We start from the raw sequence: 25,727 nt of genomic DNA on the forward strand, positions 1-25,727 counted from the left end.
GTTACTAAGCACTGAACACACACACATACATACACAGGACTTTGCATTTGGATTTGAAATGTTGCTCGAGACTCCATTGTGGCCAGATTTCCTATCTCAAGACTATCAATTCATTTGAATAATCAGTAAAATCATCTGCCTCCTTTCAGGGTCTAAACTAGATTTAAAAGATTGACGTTTTTTAAAACTCAAATAGAGTCTGGTTGCAACTGCGTGCCCAGAGGGACCTGAATCATACACACACTGGATAATGAAATACACTTAGATTTTATTAGTGGATAATTCATGCTCAGAATCTCGAAACACTAATAGAATTAAATAAGCAATGGGGAGAGGGAACCAAATAAAATTATTTGGAGTTAAAATTATTTAGCCAAAGTTAGAATGGCATAAGGCACTGCATGTTAAAGTCTTAACCTAGACATTAACTTGTTGGAAGCGAAGAGACAGAGAGTCCTGTATGAAGACTGGTGAGGAGAAAGGTCAAGAATCTGACCTTTTAGTAGTGATATCATCGATACAGTGGGGACAAGGGCGGTCGCGTGTGCATTTCTTGTGCCAAGAATGAGGACAAAATGTGCACCTGAGTCAATGTATGTGAATGCATGAAGACCAAACTTTTTTCCTCTATTAATGTATGTTAAAGGTAGAGCACTTTAACCTCAACAATTTCCTCTCACTTCATACAAAGTTACATAATAAAGTGAAATTTTTCCACAAAAGACAGTGAAAAAGAGGTTATTGCATGAATTACATTGACAATTTTCAGTGAATTTTTGATGTTTAAGAGTGACTGAGTCACAGCATTCCAGTTACAAATTAAGTATTGATTTTCTTCCATGGAGATCAAATTGTTTTCTTATTACAGAAGCAACCTTCTTGATTCTCTTATTTGTGGAAGGTTCTAGAAACAGCAAAGGGAGCAAACAGCTCAGAACTCTAGGGGGTTGATTTTATGGGGTGCAGGGGACAGGGAGAAGCTTGTAGCTGTCATTCTAAGACCCCATTTAAAAAGAAGTCTAATAGAAGCATTTCAGCTTTAACGCATTGTGAATTATTTGTTTCCCAGTCTGTTCACCCATCCGAACAGGAAGTTTCACCAGAGCAAGAACTGGTCTGATTAGTGCATCATCATCCCAGCCTCTCACCAGGCCTGGCACACAGTAGGCACTCAAATGTTTGTGAAACGACGCAAGGGAGTGATAAAGCATAGTATAAATAAAAACGAGTTTCTATTAGGTCAACAGGTCTTAAGACAATAGGAAATGTGAGACCCTGGTTCATAGGTGGAAACCCAGGAAAGTGAGAAAACATCAGGGCAAAACAATGCAATTCATTAAGAGTAAACGTTTTCTTCTCCACTTCAGTTTTTTGGTTAACGTCACGGGAAGCCAGTGAAAGGGAGAATAATCTACCTCTATAGAAGTATTGATCAAAATGGGGTTCCTGTGTCTGCGAGAGTAACTCAGATGGGGTGAGACCCGAAGAAAGTCATCTTTCTTGACCTCTCAGTAGTCAGAGGACTGGCAGGGTGTCGGTTTCAGGAAGACTACATCTCCCAGCGTGCCGCGCAGGAGTCTGAGAGGGCGTGAACGCAGTCTTGGAGCGATGCTTCCTGGGAGTTGTAGTTTTCACTCCTTTAGCACAAACACGGAGGGACGCCTTAGCCTTGTGGTAAAGCCAGACCACGTGATCGGAAAAGCCGAGGTTTGCCTTTGAGCCGGAAGAGGATAACAGGGTTGACCTACTCCAGGTCCCCGAGCGGACCAATCGGCTGCCTAGAATGAGACGTCGGCGTTTGAATTTAGCCAATGGCAGGCATGCGCTGGAGCTTCCTCTCTGCCTAATTTGCTCAGCCCGCGAGTGTTCTGAGCGAAGCGAGGCGGCGGCTAGCGGAGACCAAGTCGATTCAGAAGGGAAAGCAAGGTAGCGGGAAGAGAAGACGGGGCGCAAAAGCAGACTCTTTGGGGACTGCCAGAACCCGGAGCTGGCGGAGCTGTCCGCAGGGAACACGTTTCGCTCCCCCCGCTTTTATTTTAGGAGCATCCGGGGCTGCAGGCCCCAGAGGGGAGGGACCGAGGTGCCGGAGCCCGCGGCGAGGGAGGGATACGGCGGGCCCGGCTGGGGGCTGGGGTTAGGGGGTGTGTAGGCGCAGGCTGGACGGTTTGGCGCCTCTGGGCCGGTGGGGGGGTGGAGGGGCGCGTTCCGACCGTGGTGGGCGCGCAGGCGCAGAAGCCCGTCACTGTCGCCTTCCAGGTCCCTGTGAGGCCCGCCACAGCTCAAGCCCCGGACCTCGGACCCTCGCGGGCGGTGGGCGCGGGGTGTGGGGCGTGTCTGACTGGCCACCTGTCCCGTAGATGACCGGTTCTAACGAGTTCAAGCTGAACCAGCCACCCGAGGACGGCATCTCCTCGGTGAAGTTCAGCCCCAACACCTCCCAGTTCCTGCTGGTCTCCTCTTGGGACACGTCGGTGCGCCTCTACGATGTGCCGGCCAACTCCATGCGGCTCAAGTACCAGCACACCGGCGCCGTCCTGGACTGCGCCTTCTACGTAGGTGCCCGCCGCTGCAGTCTTTGTGTGCCGCTTCCCGCGTCCCTGGGGGCCGCCCTCTGGCCGGGCTGGGCGGGGGCTGCTGTGGGGGCAGTTGTCTGGACCGGTGCTGCGAATCCCCGACTCCTCCCTGCTGCTAGGCACTGGGGTTTGGCCTTGGGGGCTTGCAAACGCCGGAAACTCAGTCTCCCCTTAAAAGTGGAGTGGGATGGCCCCGCCGGCAGTCTTGACTTCGGACAGTTGTGTTTGAAATTTGCAGCCAAAGGACAAAACGTGGCCACCTTCCTTAAAGGTAGGCCTGGTGGTTAGTAAATAGGAATGCCTGCCTGCTCAGCCGTTCTTCCTTAACTTCCCGACAATAGTTTGCTTTATTTTGGTGCTTTATCTTTTTGTTTACAGTGAAGAGTTACAGCATCTTGAGCATAACCCGAGCAGTTGGTTGGCATTTTGAAACACTGTCTGAAGCTCTGTAAGTTTTAAATGACTTGAAACTTTATTTTGTAGGACCCAACACATGCCTGGAGTGGGGGATTAGATCATCAATTGAAAATGCATGATTTGAACACGGATCAAGGTAATCCGGCTTTTTACCTGTTTGCTGTGTTCTCAGCTAGTGCACTAGAGTGTATTTATTTAGGAAGAGTCGTTCTTGAATTGCTTGGTTCCTGAGTTGGTTAGACCCAAGCAAAGATGGCTTATACCTAGGACTTTATTGTTTGAATGAGTAAACCATTTTAAGTTACTGATCACAAAATGGCTTGCATGTATTTTTTTCAGTGAAGCCCATTCTGATCTTCCTGGCCACTGTGTCCAGGAAGGGGCCCTCAGGCCGACCTTACCTCCTCTTCCCAAGTGGGTGTGACCTCCAGGGCTGATGTTTCAGTTCTCTCTTCAGAAGTCAGTTTAGTGTAGCCTGAAGGGAGGTAGGTTTGAAAAGACAGTGTTATACAACAGCCATCCTGTCCAGGTACTATATTAATTTCACATCACTACTTAGCCTAGAATATGCTTTAATTACATTTATTGGATGAATAAGAAGATGGCACATTTTCTCTTAGATAACCATCTCTTAGAGGCCAGATAGGAAATAACTTACCCCAATTTTTATGGTGACTTTGGTGCAGAGCAGAGGTTGTGATGGAACCCAGCTGCACAGGGCTCTCTAGCAGAGCTTTTTAAAAATTTCCTTTTTGGGGGATAATGTGCATGTGTTAGACATTGATGTCCTGGAAGGAGATGGTACATCCCAGAGACATGACCAGAGGGGTGTGAGTTGGCCAGTGGGGGATGCATAGCGGATGGGCACACTATTTTGTCAGAAAATAACCCAGTCAGAAGAGACTTTTGCAGGAAAGTCACTTTGCACTCTGACTTATGACTGCAGGTGTTTGGCTTTGTTTGCTAGCAGCTTTTTCTACACAGTATGTTAGTTTGCAGGTTTGGGTCCTATTTGCTCGAAAATTTAGGAGAGAAAAACCTCTAAAAAGCAAACTTAAAAAAACATTTTTGATGCTGGAGACCATAAATAAGGGAATTAGCTGTTTATTCTCTGAAGGTCATTGCCAAACTTAAGATATTTTTTTTCTTATTTAAATGATATTTTAAACAAGTAGCTTTCCTGTTTGAGGATTAAGGCCACGTATTGTTCTTTGCTGCATCCTTAGCATTTGGCATAGATTTTGGCCTATAGTAGACATGTAGTAGATGTTAGTTGAATGAATGAATGAGATGGTGAAGAGTTGAAATGGGAAGGAAAAAATTATGTATTGGAAATATGCTGCTGTAGTGGATTGAGTGTGGGCCTGTAAAGCAGGGGTCACTGGTTCAGTTCCCAGTCAGGGCACATGCCTGGGTTGTGGGCCAGGTCCCCAGGGTGGGGTGTGCAGGAGGCAACCACACACTGATGTTTCTCTGTCTCGCTTTCTCCTTTTCTTCCCCTCTCTGTAAAAATAAAATAAAATTTTTTAAAAAGAAGAAAACAGGGGAAAAAAAAGAAATATCCATCATGAAAACCAAGTGGATTAAGCATAAGACTGTACCTTCTTCATTCCCACAGCTGGGATAATCTATTGCCACTTTAATAAGTTTCTTATTAGCATTGGCTTAATGTGCTAAGTTTTATTCAGGTCCAGAAGACAAGTTATCTGCTCATTTGTTCATTCAGAGAGTATTTCTTGAGCACCTACCATATATCAGAACCTATGGTACAAACGGTTAGACGGACAGAATTAAACAAGGCTCCTCATCTGAAGGAATCTAGAGTCGAGTGAGGAGAGCCTTTGGTGTGTGGCCTGCCAGTGAGTCCAGCTGTGCACCGAGGTGAACGGAGAGGGCTGGGGGACTTCATAGTTATGGAGAAGTGTTCTGGGTGGGGCTTTTCCTTAGAGTTGGCGGGAGTGGATTCATTACAGTGGAACGAACGTCACCTTCTTTTGTTCACTTGAATTTTTGTTTTGCAGGTGTAGTAAAACTAATTTTTTTTCTACAGAAAATCTTGTTGGAACCCACGATGCCCCTATCCGATGTGTTGAATACTGTCCAGAAGTCAATGTGATGGTTACTGGGAGCTGGGATCAGACAGTTAAATTGTGGGACCCCAGAACTCCTTGTAATGCTGGGACCTTCTCGCAGCCTGAAAAGGTAGGCTCTCTATATCCATAATAGGAACTGTGGGCCTTGGGGTGATCTGATGCATGATTGATGAATATGGTATTGAATATTGAATTAAGACTTGATGAGTCTGCTTTGCAAACCCATATACATGGGTTTGTAAAGAACTATTTTGACACAAAGGAAAATTTATTTTGGTCAGATTTTTCTGTCAGCTGTCATGTTTGTTTGTACTGCAGAGCACTAGCTTAAATAAAACATTTCCATGTATTACTAATGCTTTATGTCTTAGGACTGAGATTTTCAGAAAAGTCATTTAGCAAAGACCATTGGATGGCCTTAAATTGGGTTTGATGTGTCCAACCCAAAAGTGGGGTGGAGCGTCACTCACTCAGCTTGTGACCTGAGGTTTCATTCGAGTTCACCATTAGGAGGGTGAGGTGGGTTACCATTTCAAGGCTGGTGAGAAAGGAGGCCCATATGCCTTCGCTTTGACCATGTATTGGTACTGGCAGGTGTTTGAAGGCTCTAGTGAACCAAGCTTCTTAGAGCTGAATCTTTGTACATTATTCTAACCTCTTGATCTGTACTGTGAGGGTGTCATTGAGCATTCTTGTTGTATCCTCATCAAACTTTTATCAAGTGGCAGTGAATTTTAAAGATGGATTGTTTTAGCCATTTAAAGGTGCCCTTCACTTGAGTCTGTTTCCTCAGTGTGAATACCCTGCTCAGCTCCTGCCGACCAACCGTCATCATGGGCTGTAGTGCGTCCCAGGAGCCGTTATTTTTGTCACTTCATAGTTGAATCCACTCCTGGCAGGACCTTTGTTCAGAGTAAAATAATTGCATTGTTTCTAGTTTTGATTTATGGTTGTATGTAGCATGTTAAGAGCTGTGATAAATTGCTGACAGAGTATCACATAATGGACAGCCATACTGAATCAAGCTGCTTATTGGTTCAGCCAGGTTCATTATGTCACTGCTTTTAATACTTCCTCTGATAGATGTGTGCACCTCGTCAGTAGTGAGACAGTGGTTTTGCTTGATTTATGATCGGGGGGTAGAAGCACTATTAGAATCTTGTGTCACCTGTATAAAGATTGAAGACAAAATTTCCAGTCTGATTGTACTATCATAAATGGATTTCTTTTTAGATTCTGTGTTTTTTAAGTTTGGTGTTCATATGACTTAGGTTAATTTCTATTTTTCTACAAACATTTTGTTTTCCAAATAAATGATGATAAATGTTATATTTCTCTTAACTAAATATGCCTGTATTAAATCTACTGTTTTGCATCTATAATTCCTCATTTTTCCCTTGGTCAGAATAGTTGTTGAGATTTAAGGCCGGATTGTGGAGACTATTGGGTTGTTACATTGTTAAATCTAACTTGGTGTTTTTGACTGGTGGTATGTAGTTAACATATTAGTGATTAATGACCGTATGGTTTAATATGTTTAAGAGACGTTTTACCATATTATCGGGCCTTTTCATGTTTTATAATGATTCTTAAGGTTTTAATGTATTAAATCAGAGTTGCTTATTTATAGAAAGTAAGAATCAGAGCAACAATTTTGTATATGAAGTCTAGATTTAAATTTTTTTTACTGACCAGGAAAATACATTTTGTCACCATTTTCATAAATTTGCTATCTCTATTTGGTCTCCAAATAAATAACATTTTTGAAATTAACCACTTTGAACCTTGTGTATACATTTTGATTTGTTTTAAAGGAATTTTTGTGGAAGTTGTTTTAACATTAAAAAATGGCGTTGTGAGGGGGAAAATACAGTTATGGGACGGTATGCTTTTAAAATTTTTCCTAAAGGTGAACTTATTTTAAGTATGTAGTACGATGTCAGGGCACAAGAATTTGCTTTGTCATATGCTAGACACTATGTTTTTCTTTTCATTTTGAGTTCATATGCACCAAAAGCCACTAAGCCGCTGACTAATGCGGCTCCCTCACTCTTCCCGGAAAGGCCTGTTCGTTGTGTAGTGTGATGGCGAGGAAGCCCGGGTTTTAGAGTTCCAGTGTGAGCTCTTATTCCAGAGGTGATCTGGGCAAAGGGACTCGAAAATGATTGTTTCGTGGAAAGCCAGAAGCCCCTTGGAAGGCATCTTGAATTGTTTTACGGCTTTGTTATCTCCTTTTTATTTTTATACACTTATATCATCACTAAATGAAACAAGGTTGGGAAAGTTGTTTAAAAATTTAATTTGTTTCAAATAATGAAGAGAAGTCCTCAACAGCATTTTTTGTAGTTAATTGGAATGTACATTATATGGTACTTGGTTAAATATTAAGTGTATCTTGGATCTATTATTTTGTGTGATCAGTTGGTTTGTGTAACTATAGTATTTAAAATTTGGTACCTAATAGCTAACTGTGTTTGGGAACCTAATTAGCTAACTTTTTTATGGTTTTGCGATTAGTGGACTTTATTTTAGGCCGTAATGCCATTTTCAGGCAAGTAGACAATTTCAAGTTTCGGTCTTTCTTGAAAGGTGTATACCCTTTCGGTGTCTGGAGACAGGCTGATCGTGGGCACCGCGGGCCGCAGAGTGTTGGTGTGGGACCTGCGGAACATGGGCTACGTGCAGCAGCGCCGCGAGTCCAGCCTCAAGTACCAGACTCGCTGCATCCGAGCGTTTCCAAACAAGCAGGTACTGACCCGCGCGCCCTCCGCCTCGCTGTCGGGAACTTCAAATCGGGATGGTCTTCCGTGGTCATGATTTGGTCGCGCCTTTTAAAAACTGCCTTTTCTTTGGAGCAGTGGTTTAGAATTTATTAGGCATGTTTTTGGTGTCCTTGTGTTAAACCAACTTTAGAGGCGCCCTCGATGTCCAGAGAGGCTAAGGGATTCGCTGTTGGTCTGATAGGGGCCGTCTGAGGTCAGTCCTGGGTCGGGGTGCTTGGCGGGTATTCGGCAGTCGGGGAGGGTTTTGCCGATATTTCAGTTTACAGACTAGTGAGTTCAGGGCTGAGTCTGGAAATTAAGGATTGTGGGATTTGCTTTTCTCTCTCTCTTTCTCTTTTTTCTTTTGGCCTCTCGGTATCCTCAGTACAAATAGAATTCTGTAGTGTGTCTAGCCCAGAACTTGAATTTTTTCAGAGGAATACCTCTGAGGTTAGAGAGGCTGTGCCCCTCATGTGGTGACCAACCCTTGATGTATTATTGATTGATGTACAGGGTGGGTCACCCTTCCATCATCGTTGCTGAATGAGCTTGCTGTGTTTATTAGCCCCTTCTCCTTGCAAACCCTAGAGTTCTGAGGGGAGTTGGTGGTGTGGTCAGCTGCTGTACTTTTGCAGGTGGAAAAGTCACTAAAAACAGCAGGTATCTTGGAAGTTTATGGGTGTCCTTTGGTGGTTATGAAGCTTGAAGCAATTATGCCAGTCATTTTCTGGGTCCTTTATCTTAAAAGGCTAGTGCCTCAAATGCTGATCACAGTCCCCACCCCCCAGTACTGTGAATCTTCATCGAAGATAAGAAATGGCAGTTACTTGAAACTTCAGATTTAAATTCATGATTAAAATATGCTTGTCTTTTTATGTCTTATATCTAAAATTTTCTGTTAGAATATATCTTCAGTTTATAATGGAAGTTTCACTAAAAGTAAGATTTTACTGTTTTTTTTTTGTTTTTTTGTTTTTCTATAAGCAGTCTTTCCAGGAATAAATCTTTTTTTGTACCTTGGAGAATTAACAGAAAGAATAAAATACAGATTTTATATTTATTTTATCTTTTACTTTGACATAGACAAGTGACGATAGCCTTATTTTTCTTTTTTAACAAAACAAGTGTTGGTGTCCTTCAAATTGTGGAAAGTTGTAACTGTGCTAGGACAGCTTAAGCACTTCGTTAAACCCTGGCCACACTTTGTTTTCCTCTCTGCTATAATCTTCCCGTAGTGCGGGGTGAATTTGGGGCTTGGTGCCTTGTTTTTGGAAGCTGAATTCACTGTTTTTGGCTTTCCCTGGCTCCTTTTGGCAGGGTTATGTACTGAGCTCCATTGAAGGCCGAGTGGCGGTTGAGTACCTGGACCCGAGCCCTGAGGTGCAGAAGAAGAAGTACGCCTTCAAGTGTCACAGGCTAAAGGAGAGTAACATTGAGCAGATTTACCCAGTCAACGCCATTTCCTTTCACAACATCCACAATACATTTGCCACAGGTAAAGTATGGCATGTTAACGTATGTCTAGTCATTAAGGTAGCATAATTTTGCTATTGAACATGAGAAATTTGTACTTAGGAAGAGCTTTAAAAAAATTGTGCTTGCTTTTAATGAAATTCAGAGAAATCTGGTACAGTACTTCTTGGGAGGAAATGTAATTTCTGTGATCTTAAAAATTAACCATTTGTAAAGATAATGGTTATTTCTCTGTTTGCTTTTAAGGATCATTTAACTCTTTCAAAATTGCTTGCAGGTGGTTCTGATGGATTTGTAAATATCTGGGATCCATTTAACAAAAAGCGACTGTGCCAGTTCCATCGGTACCCCACCAGCATCGCATCACTTGCCTTCAGTAACGATGGGACCACACTGGCAATAGCATCATCATATATGTATGAAATGGACGACACGGAGCATCCCGAAGATGGTATCTTCATTCGCCAAGTGACAGATGCAGAAACAAAACCCAAGTGAGTATGCTTCACCTATATTTGAGCCTTTTCTTGCATTCAACCCAGGATTTATTAATTTTTCTCAATTCATGAATAGCATTGTTGATGCCTGCTCGATATTACAGCTGACTGTAGGGTTGGAGTTGATTTTATCTTGTTCCCCCAAGCTTTCAATATCCGTAGGTTGATAGACGTCTGATGGATAAAATCGTGCCTAGTTGTTTTGTAGAGAAGAATGTCAAACTCTCATTCTTCTTGAATGGGCACTGTTATTCTGGAGTTATTACTAGTTCATTGCTTGAAAATTAAGTTGAGGAATTTAAGAATAATTTATTTAAGCAAATTCTATTTAAGATCTTTAAGAATTTGAAGTGCCAAAAATTTTTCCTCTCCACCGAGTTCGTTTCTTTAATATTTACACAAAGTGAATGACCTTCGGGTCTTACTGGAAACCCAGAGTAATATGGCCTTGCCTGGAATAGTAAATTTCCTGAGATTTGAAATCTTCATAGCTGTTCGTGCCTCTTGGTTGACAGAGAGGACTGTTTCCAGTGTTTGGTACCAACAGGGCAAAGCTCTTAATTACCTGCCCCAGGCTTAAGGGAAAACTGATACTTAGGCACTTGTTAAACCACAAAAATATCTACCCTGGGTGTCTTGTCCCGTTCCTTGTCCCTCTGTACCCAGGCCCTTGTAGGAAACCCTTAATACCAATACTTAGGGAATAACTGAATGTTTTCAAGGGTTCCTTTATTTTTCTGAATTAAAATGGTATATAGCACCCTTGCTAAATTGGTTGAGTCCCTGAGAGGGGGCAGTTTTAAATACTCAATATCATGTACACTTTTACAGGTTTGATTTTAGAATAAAGACTTAGCATATGAAGCCTGTTGGGTAAAGGACTGTGTTTACATTTGCTCTCTCACTTTTGTATGTCTTGTCCTGGCTGGCCATTTTGATCTTATGCTGTTCTTTTTTCTTTTGAACTTGTAGGTCACCATGTACTTGACAAGATTTCATTTACTTAAGTGCCATGTTGATGATAATAAAACAATTCGTACTCCTTAATGGTGGATTTATTACTATTAACAAAGAAACCAGGGGAAAATGTTAATTTTAATATTATAAGAACCTGAAAATATTGGATAAGAGGTTTTTATTGATTTTTTTTTAAATGAACACTTAAGTGCATGAGCTGGTTTGATGGTTTGCTGCATTAAAGGTATTCGGGCAAACAAAATTGGAGGGCAGTGACTACACTTTTGAGAATGAGTTTTGACCCTGATGATTTCGTTTCCATTGTGGAAATAAATGTTTGTAAATAAATACAGATAATAAAAATCCCTTTGCATTTCTTCTGGACCTTTAATGGTAGAATAAAAGGCTCTTAGCAATTTGTTTCTTTTGCTGGTTATAGTTGCTCATTGTAAAGCTGCTCGGACTGCCTCATGAGGAGGTTAATCTACAATTAAACAATGTTTCCTCCTGGCCGTCCATTATTTTCTGAAGCAGATGGTTCATCATTTCCTGGGCTGTTAAACAAAGCGAGGTTAAGGTTAGACTCTTGGGAATCAGCTAGTTTTCAATCTTATTAGGGTGCAGAAGGAAAACTAATAAGAAAACCTCCTAACATCATTTTGTGACTGTAAACAATTATTTATTAGCAAACAATTGATCCCAGAAGGGCAAATTGTTTGAGTCAGTAATGAGCTGAGAAAAGACAGAGCATATCTGTGTATTTGGAAAAATAATTGTAACGTAATTGCAGTACATTTAGACAGGCATCTATTTGGACCTGTTTCTATCTCTAAATGAATTTTTGGAAACATTAATGAGGTTTACATATTTTTCTGACATTTATATAGTTCTCATGTCCATTTCAGTTGCCCAGCCGCTGGTGATTAAGGTTAAAAAGAAAAAAAATTGTAGCGAGAATGAGATTCATTTCAGTGTGATGCCCTGGAGCAGAGCACGAACTTAGCTTGGCCTAGCTAAGTGATTCCAAATAGTATTGCTGTTCTCAAACTTTTTATTCTACTTACATGCAAATGTATGTTTCTGAGTTGGACTTGGACCTTTACTGAAATTTATTTTATCCATGGTGTATTTTTTAAATTCTTTTGATACAGAGAAAGGTCTTATTTTTTTAAGTATTTTCAGTAAAAACAGTGTAAATCTGAATCCATCTTTTGAAATATATTTTCTTCATTGCAGGTCCACCTAATCATCTCGTGAAAGTGGTTTCTCTATGGAAAGATTTGTTTTCCTTCCTACAAATACATTCTTATCCCCTAAGGGATGCATTATAGTCATTGTGGATACGTTACTTAGTATGTGGATTTCTCTGTTTTCTGTCTGACAAAACTCGTCTACGCCCTTTCATGCCGACTTTGTGTAGGATGAGGAGTCTTGGTGTCCTTGTGCAGTGGTCAAAGAATTGTCTTTCTCCCAGCAAGCCCAGTCGCTTTTCTGAGCAGCTTGCGTGCTCTCTGTAAAATAATCTGAACCTGTGATGTCCATGCTGTTTAATAAATCAGAGATTCAGAACCCTTATATGTTGGATGTTTTCAAATGTTGGTAATTAACGTAATTTGCTTTGTAAAAGGCTTCTGTAGAGCAGAGCTGCCTTCATCAAGGGCCTGGTGGGGATGACATTTTACCTTTAGGTCCACGCTGCCTCATTTAATTATGTCTATTCTGATGTACATTGGGATTCAGTCCTGGATAGAGTGATCTGTTGGAGTTCTGCCATTTCCTCCGTGCCCGCTCGCTGGACCAGCAGGGCTCTTGAGCCAGCTTAGCAGCTCTACAGGGTGGGCACAGACCGCGGGGCAGCTGACGGGCGCCCTTTGGCACTGCTCCTAGAAGTGCGAGTGCGCTACAGCTCACGCGGCTCTCACGCCCTTGTGCTGATGCAGCCATCGCGTGCACACACACACAGAACCAAATGACAGGCCCAGCTGTACTTATCCGTCAAACGTTAAATCGTAAGTGAAGCCCTTGGGATGGTAAATAATGTAACAGCCGGAGACTAACTGATGGTACTGGTTCTTCAGTGTGATTATGTGCTGCTTAAAGTCATAACCGCTTGGTTGAGGACAGAGCATGAATTTAAAATGTTTAACTGAAAGAGAATTAATGCAGTATCGTAAAAGGTGACTGAATTAAAGCAATGTTTTTGACGTGTGGGAGAGCTGGATGTCCTCTTGTCTCTTGGGACCAAACGTGTCTTCCCCTAAAGGTGTCTCTTCCTGAGTGTGTCTCCTTACCTTCCCTGTGGACCTCGTAACCAGCTCTCCTCACAGTTTGTCCCAAATGACCCAGGTGTCACATCTTAGCGTTTTCATTAGTTTCCAGTACCCCCTTTGTCTTCGCTATTTTTAAGTGTCTCTTCTGTTTTTCTTTTTTTCCCCCGTTACTATCCCATTGCCTTAAAGGGTCCCCTGTTCCCATCTGGAGGAGTGTAACAGCCTCCAGTCTCGGCCCCAAATCCTCCCTCTTCTGGAACAATGACTTTCAAACCTTTAAACTGTGGTGCAGGTATGAAAGACAAAGTTCTGGAACTTTGGTCCAGAACCCACAGAGGTCATTACAGTATGTATAATAGAGAAAAGATTTATAATACATTACTTGCGTTTTGTACATGTGGTACACCTACGTGTTTGCTTTTTCTTTTTCTTTTTCTTTTTTAAAGAAATGTTGGCCCCTGGCTGGGCGTAGCTCAGGGGATTGAGCGCGGGCCTGCGAACCAAAGGATTGTGGTTCGATTCCCAGTCAGGGCACATGCCTGGGTTGCAGGCCAGGTCCCAGCAGGGGACGCATGAGAGGCAACCATACATTGACATTTCTCTCCCTCTCTCCTTCCCTTCCCCTCTAAAGATAAATAAGTAAAATCTTAGAAAAAAAATGTTGGTTATGGTCTCCTGACCTGATTTTAAACAGATGCCTTGCCACCTCTAATTTGAACAAACTGCTCCATAACACACAGGACTTTAAAAACTCTTGTTCCTTTTATCATGCTGTGCTTGGGGTCCTCCAGTGTTCCCCATTGCTCATAGTAGTAGCCCTTCTGTTGCTTTCTAAGAAGGTAAGCTGCTTCCAGGGCCTGCAGATCACCAGGAAGGGGCTGCTGTTCCTGTTGCTCTCAGAGTTGGGGGTGGGACTGACCTTGGGAATTCTGACAAGTGGATGGCAATGTCCTGATGGCAACATGTGTGGGTCCGAGTTCCAGCATGTAGAAACTTAGGGTGTATTAGCAGGGTCTCTGTTCTGGGGGAAATCCGGGCCCTGTTAGAAGGACTAAGGCCAGATGACTGGTTTACCTTGCTCTTCAAACCCTGCTTTGTTTTGTCTTTGTCATTCAACTTCGTATTTCCTAAGTGTTCTGTTATGCACTTATGTCTTCAGTGGAAAAGGAGTCTTGTTAGAGATGACTAGATCTCTTCCCTTAGTGGGAGGAGACTATGCACTTTTGCCTAAGCTTGGAGAACTCAGAAGTAAAGAAATGCCTGTAACTTTGTTTAACCAGTTTTCCCCAAATTTCTTTGACCCCGAGCTTCTACTCTGTCCTATTATGTCCCTTAACCTCGCTGCGTTTTACTTTTTACCACTTCCCCTGAAACACCAGAATTCTCTTATTCTGAGTGCCAGGCTGTTTGCTTCGCTGTTATTCAGACACACACGTTGGGTCCCAAATTCAGTCTGCTGAGGGGGCTTCTTTTTCTGAATTGTTCTTTCAGTTTTCATTTGAATCCTGCCAGGTACTGGTCAAGGTCCCCTTCTTCGTGAAGCCCGCCATCCTGGCTGTAGTTCACTAAGGAGTGTGCTCTTCCTCCAAACTCAGTGGAAGCATCTCCTGCTTATCCACCTTTGGCAGTTACTCATACTGCCTGGAATTTTAACGTTTTATATTTGTACATTTTGTTCCTCTACTGCATTCTTTCAAGAGCAGGAACCACATGTTTTGTGTACTCGGATGCCTAACGTTGGGCCACTTTGATGAGTGGTAGAGACAGTTCCTATTTAAAAATAATTTTCACTGCAATTTTGAATGGAGTCACTCAGTGTCCAGTGCACTGGACATAGGACCTTTGTTAATTCATTCAGCAAGCATTTAATATGCATTTAGTATGTCCATTGCAGAAAAATTGAGACAACAGCATGTAAAAAGTGAATTACACTGCCACATAGTTCTGCACTAGAAGATAGCGTTTTGGTGTATATCCATCTGAGTTTCCCGTGTGTGCTTCTCCACGAGGAAGTGTGTTAGCCACATCATGTGAAAAGGCCTGGGTGGAGATTTGAAGATTTTTATTTGGGATGGTGTGATGTAAGGTACAGGTCTTGTGGCTTCATGACATTTATTTGGGGGGGGGTGGTCCTAGGTGTACTTTAAAGTAACGGGTGACTGGTCACCCACTAGAGTATCTGAAGCCCAGATACAGGAGCTCCTGTGATGGTGGCCAAGAAGAGTCTGGCCCTGGGGAATTCAGTGACGTGGACTTCGCATGTGCACCCCTGGTGTCACATGGGCAGATACTCACATGGCTGTTGACAGTTTGTGAGCTGCTGCTTGCTCAGGCTGGCTCGGCCGGCTCTTCAGTCAGGCAGCAGGTACCCACTTACCTATAGTAAGTACGCTCCTGAGCAACACTGGGCTAGCTAGTATATATAATTTTATTAACTTATTTTTAGAAGATTGTATATTTAGAGGGGAAGGGAAGGAAAAAGGGAGAGAAACATCAATGTGAGAAACATTGATTGGTTGCCTCACACACGCCAGCCGACCCAGGAATGAACCTGCAATCCAGGCATGTGCCCTGACCAGGAATCGAACCAGTGACCTCTCATTTTGCGGGATGACGCCCAATCATCTGAGCCACAGTGATGATTTTATAAAATTGGGATTATATACAAGAATCCTGCTTTATACCCTTAATGTGTTAGGAAAGTTCTCCATAATTCAGTTTTTGCGTTATTTTTAAAAACCATCTAGTCTTTGACTATTTGAACAATTAAGTGCTTGCTGAATGCTAGGCACTGTGCTGGGTACTGGGGCTCCAGGGTTAAGTAGGACAAAGTCCTCTTTGGGGTTCCAGTCTGGGTCAGAGTGTGGCTGGTAATGATGAACAAACCCACAGAAGAGTGGGACAAATGTGATACAACAGTGTGACCAGATTGGGTTTTCAAGCTCTTGTTTGACTTGTGATCCTCAGTTTCACAACCCTGTTAGTGGAGAAGGCAGTTAAGTTTTGTGATTGCTTTTAAATCTCAGCTCATGTAACTGTGCGGGTGCTGTGAGAGACTAGGCCCCAGGTGAGGCAGTGTGCGTTGGAGGCCCCTGTTGGAGAACCTTCTGGTTGTACCTCAAAGAGGGATAGGTCTAGTAAGACTCTAGTGATCCCTCACCTGTGGGTCTGGCACTGCTCTGGAACCACGTGTGGTGGTCTATCAGGCCAGGCAGCATGGTGAGTCCAGCCTTTGAACCTGGCTTTGAATCCCGACTTGGCTGCTTAATTCATTGCATCACTGATAGGTTACTTTCTGAGCCCGTTTCCTCGTATGTGAAATGAAGATACTACAGAACTCATGGAGTTATGAGTATAGCAAATCTTTGTTTTCTTTGGATGAAAAAAGTAAACTTTTCAGTTATTAGCTGACTTCAGGTTTGTGGTTCTCAGATATCTGTGAGATTCCTAGTTCCAAAATGTGACACTTTATTTTAGAAGAAGAATCACACCCATAAACCCACTATCCACATTTTAAAATGTTAATATTTTGCTGTATTCATCTCTGTTTTCAAATAAAACTGCACATAATTGAAGCCTTATTTGTATCCTTCTCTCACCCCATTCTCATTTCCCATTCTTAAGGATTGTACTCATTTCTGTCTCTGCTCATGTGGTGTCCACATATGTTTAGGAAATACACATAAATGGTACACTGCTTCTCTCCTGGAGTGGTCCCTACTCTTCAACATCAGGTGTGGTCGATAGGGTGTAGGGGGAAAGGGAGAGGACAAACGGGATCATTTGTAGGGAAACAGCCAAGCAGCACCCAAGGTTGTACAGGAGTGACTGAGCGGAGTCTGTGCCCCTCCTCGAACTATGACATCAGCCATCAGCCATCATTACGAAAGTAATGGCAGTCGTTCTCTGCCGTGTTGTCCTCAAGGGTGGAAACTGCATGCCCAGACAGGAGTTGTTTATTCCCCTGAGAAAATAGGTGTGTGTTAATAGCGCCCAATAGATTAGGTGTATTAAAAATAAAACATCACGGTTGTCACCCAGGAAGCAAACCGTAACTAGTTTCACAGTCTTCTTTGATTCCCTAACTCAGTCTTTGAAACGTCTCTAGGTCATGTTTCACTTGGGAAAGTACTGATTAAGCTCTTAGGACTGGTTATAGCACTTTCCTTTAAGGATGGCACCTGGCTGTGCTGCTTTGGAACTAACACGAGAAATGAAAGTGTCTGTGCCGGTGGCCAGAAATAACAAGTGGACCATTGGTATGAAGGTACTTTGCCCTCGATTGGTGGTGGGTTGCAACAATGCTTTCATCTTCGAAGGATACCCCTAAAACTTGTTCTAGGATTGTCACGGGGCACGGGCTTCTTGGGAAGTATGTGGGTGGGCAAAAGTAGGCTTACAGTTTGTATGGAAGTGAATACAGCGATTAATATATAATAATACAAGAAGAGTAAACTCGTGTATGTACAACTGTAAACCTTTTGCAACCCTCCTGTAGTTTGTGTCTGAAGGTTAAAGGTTGGAGTGGACTGTGATTTCTGGAGAGCTGTGATTGGGGGACCATGACGTGACTTAGTCTCCTATATAATTTGGCAACCAGCTCTCAACTTTAAATGAAAACCAGTTGGCCTGGCTCATGTAGCTCAGTGGATTGAGTGCGGGCCTGCTAACCAAAGGGTCACGGTTTGATTCCCAGTCAGGGCACATGCCTGGGTTGCAGGCCAGGTCCCCAACAAGGGCACATGAGAGGCAACCACACAGTGATATTTCTCTCCTCTTTTTCATTCCCTTACCCTCTCTTTAAAAATAAATAAAATCTTAAAAAAATAAATGAAAACCATTGGTTTAGTTTTGCTGTTTTGCTTTCCTTGACTACAGTGCATCTCTGGTGGTGCGACTTCCCAAATCACCTGTCTTGAATAGGGAAGTGGAAAAAGAAATGCTTCACTGCATTGAGCTCTGATGCAGCAAGGTTTCAGACTGATGTAATTTGAGGGCTCGTTTCCAGTGGTTTATTTCATTAATTTCCCAAGAAATATTTCACCTCTGACCACCCTAGCCAACTCAGTACAGTTAACACAACCCTGAAGAAGCCCTACAAATTACACCTACTGGTCTCAGAAGCACCCAAGTTTGCTTTTCCAATGTTGTAATGAAGTACCTTTCATCCCCTTTATAGGACTCTGTTATAGGCTATTGCAGTAATTTAAAACCTATGTACCTGGACTCCTGACCTTGTTATAACATCACTTTGTAATTCTCAAAATACTTGGGTCTTGAAGATTTTCGTAGCACCAGCCATTTATTCTTGAAGGGTCCAGATGATTTGTCCTCCGTGTTGTATTACTCATATCTCCTCAGCTGGTAAGACCTAACATTCTTGTGGAATTGCCTGACCGAGGCCCTACAATTCTTTCATTATTTCGAAGCTTAAGGTGGCAGTCAGTTGTTAGCATTCTCCATTTAAAGAAATCCCCTTGCTTGGAACAGACCATTATGCCTTCATCAAGCTTGGTGTTGAAGCGGCCCTTGCTGGGTTCACCATTAGTTCATCAAGATGCTGCTGATGTTATGCAGAAGCCCAGCTTTCCATGTGTGACTGACATAAAGGTGGCCATGGAAATGGAAGACAAGTACAGGAGTCAGGCTCCGAACTGCCTGCACTTCGTTACTGCTGTGGCGGAGCTGCACACTGACATGAGTCACTAGGGGTCTAGGATGGGCCCTGTTCATTGTGAGCTCGGTGGCTTGGCCTTCGGTTCACCTACGTTCAGAGAACGTGTCCTGTGAAGTGTGGACCTCACCTTTGCTCTGCTGTGAGGTGAATCATTTCAAAACACCCTGTCTTGTGCTGCCAGACGTTACCTGTGGTTTTGTGTTTGACTCGGATCTAAAGCGATTGAGGAGTAAGAGAAAGCTCATTTCTGTGGACTCCACTAACCAAATTTGTGATAAATTGACTTAGGAGAAAAAGCAGATTAGATCAGAGGGGATATAGTTAATGCTTGAAGGGTGAATTCTTTACAGCTATGAACAGATCGTTAATAATAGTAACGTTTGATCTGTACATTGAACAGGGCTTCTGACTGGAACTACTTGAATAGCCATCTGCATTATTTAGGTTGGGCACATTTAATCTTTTTAAAGATAGACTTTTTGGCTGAAAACAGCAAAATAGTTGGGTTCATCCATAACCTTGAAGTTAGTTATTGGGAGTAAACCTATGGCAACATGTAGAGGAACTAGCTTCTTGGGCTTAACTGGGAAACAGTATGGCTAACCTGAGATTTAAATTTGAAAATTAAACTGGGCTCTGCCTGGTGTGGCTCAGTGGATTGAGCACGGGCCTGAGAACCAGAGGGTTACCAGTTCGATTCCCAGTCAGGCCACATGCCTGGGTTGCAGGCCAGGTCCCCAGTAGGGGACGCATGAGAGGCAACCACACATTGATATTTCTTTCCCACTCTTTCTCCCTCCCTTCCCCTCTCTCTAAAAATAAATAAAAAAATATTTTTAAAAAGAAAATAAACCGGGTTATCAAGGCAATTTTTAAATTTGGCCACCAGTAAAAATTTCAGCAAGTTTTTATTATTGATCCAAAATGAATAGAATCCAGAAAAGAGAGTTACGCCTGGTTCTTTTTTTTTTTGGTCAAAGTTTAGACCTCTTTTGCCAACATTCCTGGGTGATTTTCATTTTATTAATCTTAACTGCTTTCTTCCTCATTAAAGCTACTTAGTGGAGTGTATGAGAAGAAAAAACAAGTTAGGAAAAGTTATTTTTAGTACTTGTTGCCTTGAGCATCTAATTGTAGACTGGGAATTAAAGGGACAAGAATAAGTGCCTGTAAAAGGTTGTGTCTTTTTGGCAACTTGGGAGGAGAACCTAGCGAGAGAGGGGTGTGGACATGGAAGGGCGACAGCCGTGCCAAAGTCTGAGTGCGTAGAGCTGGTGGGTGACTCCCGTTCCTGTGGGAGAAGGGTGCCGTTTTTGTTTTTACTGGCCCTCCAGCTGTATCGGTGAAGGTCAGGAATTGGGAACTGAAGAAGTCCGTTTGGAACAAGCCGCCTTGGACTTGCGTGAGAAAACTTGCCGATGAGGGTTGTCCCAACTCCTTGGACATCCAGAGAACTGACACCTGAAAGGCTTCTCGAAGCCTGGCCTCTTACTGAGTGCGAGGGCCTCACAGAAAGCGTGGAGTCGTGGCTGGTCTTCTAATGGAGTCGTCCATCACTGCCAGCTGCTTTCTGGAAAAAAATACCAGGGGTCTCTCACCACAGCCTCACGACCTCGGGGACCAGAAGCCCATGCCAGGCTGACCGTTACGATGGTGCACCGTCTTCCCTTGGCCACTGCTTGTAGGTAATCGTGCAGAGTGCAGTTCAGGTGGTCCTTCATTCTTTGTGTTTTTCCTCTCTTCTGTCTCACATCCTTCTTCCTCTCTCCTTCCCTTTCCTTCAGTCACTAGGCAGATAAAAGCCATTTGTGCAGAAGTCGACTTAGGAAAATAGGGCCATGGGTGGATTTTTGAAAAGGATGCTCAAGACTCCGTTGTGCCATTTGGTCCTGGCGGTGGCAGTTGGCCGTGGATAAATCAGCCCTTTGCAGGCCCATAAGACCTAGCATTGGATATGATCTGGTAGGTGTTATGCCGTGAAATAATGGGGCCTTTTGGGGGCACAGTGAAGTAGCACGTTTTGCTTCCTGCGCATTAATACAAAAATCTTGGTGTTGCCGAGCGAGTTGGCCAGACCGCAGCTTAGGAGGTGCTCTCGTTCCCACTCCTGCGCTGGCTCAGGTTCCTGCTGTTTCAGAAGACAGGAAGTGTTTGGGCCCCCATGAGATTTTTAAAGATGCATGTAGGGCGATTATTTGAGTGATACCTAGATTTTCCAAGTCTAGTAATGTTGGAGAGATACGTAGGGGAAATATTGTGGGCTTGCTTGTTTTCGAAGCAAAATTTCTACTTTGAAATGACACTTCTAGGGAAAATGTGGAGTCCAAATGGCAGCTTTGGGCCGGGTGTCTGGAGATGAGGTCTGGCCCACTTCGCTGGGTGCCCTGCGTGTCGGAGGGACCCGAGCTTCCAGTTTCTCCTGAAGGGCTCTCTGGGGCTCCTGCCTGAGCCTGTGGGGCCAGAGCCAGAGCCACCGGCCCTTTGCCTTCGAAAGGCAAAGCCTCTCTGCTCCTGGAAGCATGGACTTAAGTTTCTTAAGTATTGGAGTAGATGCAGGTTTAGAGTAAGAGAAACAAGTGTTTTTCCTCGTCCTGCTCAGAGTCTTTAAGTGACCATCGTCACCCCACCAAAGGACATGGGTCGTTTTTCCTGTTTTCACAGCACTCCCTCTCACAACTAATCAATGAAGGTGATGCTGATAACCCACGAGGAAACCAAAGCCACAGAGGCCAAGTAGCATCCCTCCAGGTGACATAGCTAGTACAGGCATACCTCATTTTGTTGTGCTTCACAGATGTTGTGTTTTTTACAAACTGAAGGCAAGACCCTCCACCAGCAGAAAGATCGTAGCTCACTGTACTGTGCTACTCGTTTTATTGCTTTGGTCTGGACCCAAACCTGCACCGTCTCTGAGGTGGGCCGGCTACTGTGGAGGACCAGGGATCAACCCCACCCAACTCCAGAGCGTGAGCACTTAACCCACTATACTATTTTTTAAAAAGTCTGTGTAAGTGATGCCGACGTGGATTGTTTTCCTGCCATTAATTCATCCACTCATTTGTTCTTATCTTATATAAATATTTATTGACCCATACTAACTGCCAGGTTCTGGGAAAGCCTCATTCAGGACAGGGTCTGTGTCTTGATTCTCATTTTTTCTACTATAAATGATTCTCCAGTCTCATTTATTGGACCAGAGTAGGTGCTCAATAAATATATGCATGCTCTATGAATGACTGCCTGGAAGGGTGGGTGTAGTTCATGGTACAAGAGTTCACTTGACCCGTCTAAGAGTTAACATTTTCCTTCATTGGGTATGGGTTTTTTAAACCTAGGATAGAAGCCGTGGGTACTCACTTTGCTGTAGGTTGAAGGACAAGCATGGAAAATATTGAAGTTGATCAATTGATAAGTCATTCTCAAATTTATCCCCTAACAGCTTCCTTAGTTTATCTTCAACTATATATACTCTTCCCTGCATATTATTTTTTCCGCTCTCCCTCTTCCTGTGTGTGTCTATCTCTGCCCCCTGCCCGCCCTTCCTTTGAAGTCTTAGTCTTCAGGACCTGCCCCCACCTCCTGTAAGAAGCCTTCCCAGGTTCCTCACCTCATAATAATCTCACCTTTTTCCATCTTCCCCACGCCTGTTTTCTACTATTTCACTTACAGCACTTATCGGAGTCCAGTTTATTTCTATTTCAGAATAAATTTCGTGCACCAGTCGTCACTTGTGCTGGTTTGTGAGCCACTGGAGGTCGGGCACCGTGGTCCCAGCTCCCTAGCACCCCACAGAGCACTGTGTGTGAAGGAGCATGCGGTACAGATGCAATTAGGTTCAAATTTGGCCAGAGACATTTCCCTGGTTTCCATCTTCCTTGAGTAGGTGCCCTGGTGGCCTTTAGAAAGAACATCCTCTAACCTCAAGGAAGGGGTTTTGAAAAAGGAAGAAGATATTTTCAAAATGAATGAGTGAAATGAATGTCACTGCCTTGGTGATGGCCGGAGAAGAATGGATATTGTTTCGATAAACTGACTCAAATATTTCTTGCTAGATTACAACATGAGCTGTGTATATTCTTTAGGTTTTCACTCCACACTTAGAGCCGTATGGTTTTTTCCTTTTGAGCCATTTTCATTTCAGCGCTCTTTTCAAAAACACCTGGTTGTGACACTTTTCTTGGCAGATCATCTTTGAAGACCTTGAGTTACCTTCTGGCCGTATCTCAGTCATGGCTTTAATCACATCTTCAGCTATTTGAATTATTTAGCATCTTTTTGAGATTACATTTTTTACTCCTAATTATATGACAAAGATATATACCATGAAATATTTATTAGGTAATTATGGTTAAAATGTACAGTCTCCCCAAAGATGTGAATAATAGCGGTAAGTATTCTATATTTAATTAAGGGAGCCTGGTGGACTGTGCTGGGTTGCCTTGGTTAAGCTGAGAACTACGTTTCCCGGCACCCCCTTGCCTGTCTGAGTCCGGGTTAGGGTTGGCCCAAAGAGGAACCTAGGCAGACTGGGACGACTGTTGTTCTCTGTCTGTTGGCTGTCAGGTGAGGTGATGGACAGCAGAAGAGGTGTTGAATGAGTTCCTGCCTGTCCCTGCTCTCTTCTCATATGCATTCAGAGTTTCTTCCTGACCATGGGTCCTGGTGCTCAGCTGGAGCATAAGGTCCATCGCGAGATGTGCGCCTGCAGACCTACAGGACAGCAGGTGCACAGGGGCTTGTCCCCAGCTCCTCTTTGCAGTCTTTTGGTGGGTGGACATGCCTGCCCTCTCTGATTTACTGCTTGGTGACCGCTGATCCTTTGGCACAGCTCTGGACCTTCACCCCACCCCTGCCCCCAGCTCCTCACACAGCTGTACAGGGCTGGATTCCTATAAAAAGCCCTATGCCACGACCTGTGGGGTCTCTGCTGCCCTCAGTGAATCAAACCCTGCCTGACACAAGAGGTCAGAGAATTAGAAGCAAGAGTGGAGTCTCTGTTCAAAGGGCTTTCATTCTTCTAAGGTTTTTGTGAAGGGAAGTCTTTAGAGGTGGATGAAAGTGCAAAAACCTTTTCAACTTGCTTCTGTGGTCTCTAGGATGTGATGAGATGTCTTTTGCATACCAAGATGACCCTTCTGATCCACTACCATTTGTGGAGGTAGGTTTGTGCTTATCCAGGCAAATTCAGATTTGCAAAAGCTCCTAAAAGAACTGACACTCGAGGCATGTTTACTTTTGTCCTCCCTCCCTTCCTCCCTCGCTCCCTCTGGTGTGACCCTTATGTTTTTAGGCGGAGTGGTAGGGATTTTTTTATTAGGGGTCCAAGTTTTAGCTGGATCGGGAATACGGCAAACCCATGCCTAATTTAACGTTACTCAGGAACATGCCTTGGTGCCCTAAGCTCACAGGCTGTGGGAGTCGTCCCCTGTGGGTGCTGTTTCCCTTACATTTTCATGTAGCCTTCCTCCCGCCTCCCTCTGTTTACCCATCCACCTATTCATCCTTCCCTCTGTCCCTTTCTCGGTCCTTCCTTCCTTTTCTCCCTCTGTTCCACCATTTACCCACCTACCTATTTACCCACCCACCCACCTTCTGATCCCAACACTTCCAATGACCTGCTGTGGGTGTGGCATTGGGCTCAGGAGGGTGGGCTCTGTAGCAGACCCGTCAGACTGCAGTGCAGGTGTCGTGACTCACAGACTGTGGAACTCAGGGCTGGTTCTGTAACTTTCGAGCCTTGTGTCCATGTGGTGGCAACAACAGTGCCTGTCTCACAGGGCAGTTGTAAAGGGAGAGGCGAGGTAACAGGTATGAAGTGGTTGGCACCAGTATGTGGCATGTACACAATGGTAACTGCTGCTGCTTTTCTTTCCAACCACTGACATGTAATTGCCATATAACTTGTCATCAGTCACAGATGACTGACATGTAAGTCTTTGTCTTTCAGCAGCTTATAGTTTACTGGGGTGGGACAGGCTCATAAGCCAGGGAAGTGGCCTGAGGCTGAGAGTTAGGAGACGAGAATTTAGGTAATTTTCTCTTAAAAAAAAAAAAATCTTATTTATTTATTTTTAGAGAGAAGGGAAGGGGAGGAGAGAGTGGGAGAGAAATATCAATGTGTGGTTGCCCCCTACGTGTCCCCCGCTGGGGACCCAGCCCACAACCCAGGCATGTGCCCCAACTGGCAATCAAACCGGCAACCCTTTGCCTTACAGGCCCGTGCTCAATCCACTGAGCTACACCAGCCAGGGCAGGTAATTTTCTCTTAAGCCTAGAGATATCAGAGGTGTGGCAGAGGAGCACTATGTGGATACATATAAAATTTAAATATATTCCATAATCATTATCCTCATCTTTGTTAAAAAGCAAAACGCCTCCAAAATTACCCCTTCCCCAACATACCTTCTGCACACTTGCTGTTTCAGTTCTGGACAAGTTCCCTCCTTGGGGTGTCGCCCAATGTCACAGAACTGTGTATGCAGCCCCCCACCCCACTCCTCCCTGGTACGTTTGTTTGTTTGTTTGTTTAAAGACTCTGTTGTTTTTAGGGAGAGGGGAAGGAAGGGAAAAAGAGAGGGTGAGAAGCATCGAGTGGTTGCCTTTTATACATGCCCTGAGCGGGGACTAAACCCACAGCCTAAGTATGTGTCCTGCCTGGGAATTGAACCCAGGACCTTTCGCTTTTCAGGATGAGGCCCAACCCACTGAGCCTCGCAGGCCAGGGCAGGGGAAGCCGTTTTTGATTTGTTGTGTGAGTGTAAGACGACAAGGAGCAGAGGTGTGCACTGAGGAGCAGAGAGTAGGGCCCCGAGGCACGTGGCTCTCCCTTCCACTGAGACTGGGGGTGTTACCACATTTGCCTCCAGGCTGTGTCTTCTGTTGCCTTCCTTGTGCCCTTAACCTCACTGAGGTCTCTGGGGGGCAATTCCACAGTCTCACTTGTGGGTTTTTTCTGTTCTGCAATGTAATTATAAATCATTTGACTATTGATCATCATACATGCTATTA

General features: G+C 43.8%; 1 protein-coding gene and 1 long non-coding RNA gene across 3 annotated transcripts; one reads left to right on the forward strand and one right to left on the reverse strand.

The window, feature by feature from the left end:
* Positions 1-1,823: 1,823 nt before the first annotated feature.
* On the forward strand, positions 1,824-12,347 carry BUB3 (BUB3 mitotic checkpoint protein). Of its 2 annotated transcripts, none has more exons than XM_037051140.1 (8): positions 1,824-1,926; positions 2,358-2,552; positions 3,057-3,126; positions 5,041-5,192; positions 7,673-7,831; positions 9,163-9,340; positions 9,596-9,812; positions 12,009-12,347. In XM_037051140.1, exons 2-8 carry the CDS (start codon positions 2,358-2,360, stop codon positions 12,016-12,018), a joined length of 981 nt encoding a protein of 326 aa, XP_036907035.1. In that variant the 5' UTR covers positions 1,824-1,926; the 3' UTR covers positions 12,019-12,347. The 2 variants fall into 2 exon arrangements, with proteins under 2 accessions (XP_036907035.1, XP_036907034.1); XM_037051139.1 differs by lacking the exon at positions 12,009-12,347 and adding an exon at positions 10,788-11,136.
* A 3,245-nt stretch (positions 12,348-15,592) lies between these two features.
* Positions 15,593-25,430, reverse strand: LOC118990534 (uncharacterized). Its single transcript, XR_005067254.1, has 3 exons — positions 25,394-25,430; positions 21,023-21,024; positions 15,593-15,639 (listed from the first exon to the last, which is right to left on the reverse strand). It is a non-coding gene; the product is annotated as an uncharacterized LOC118990534 (long non-coding RNA).
* Positions 25,431-25,727: the final 297 nt, after the last annotated feature.

Source organism: Sturnira hondurensis, unplaced genomic scaffold, assembly GCF_014824575.4.
Source record: "Sturnira hondurensis isolate 20B ecotype Veracruz unplaced genomic scaffold, ASM1482457v3 Scaffold0007208, whole genome shotgun sequence".
NCBI lineage: Eukaryota > Metazoa > Chordata > Mammalia > Chiroptera > Phyllostomidae > Sturnira > Sturnira hondurensis.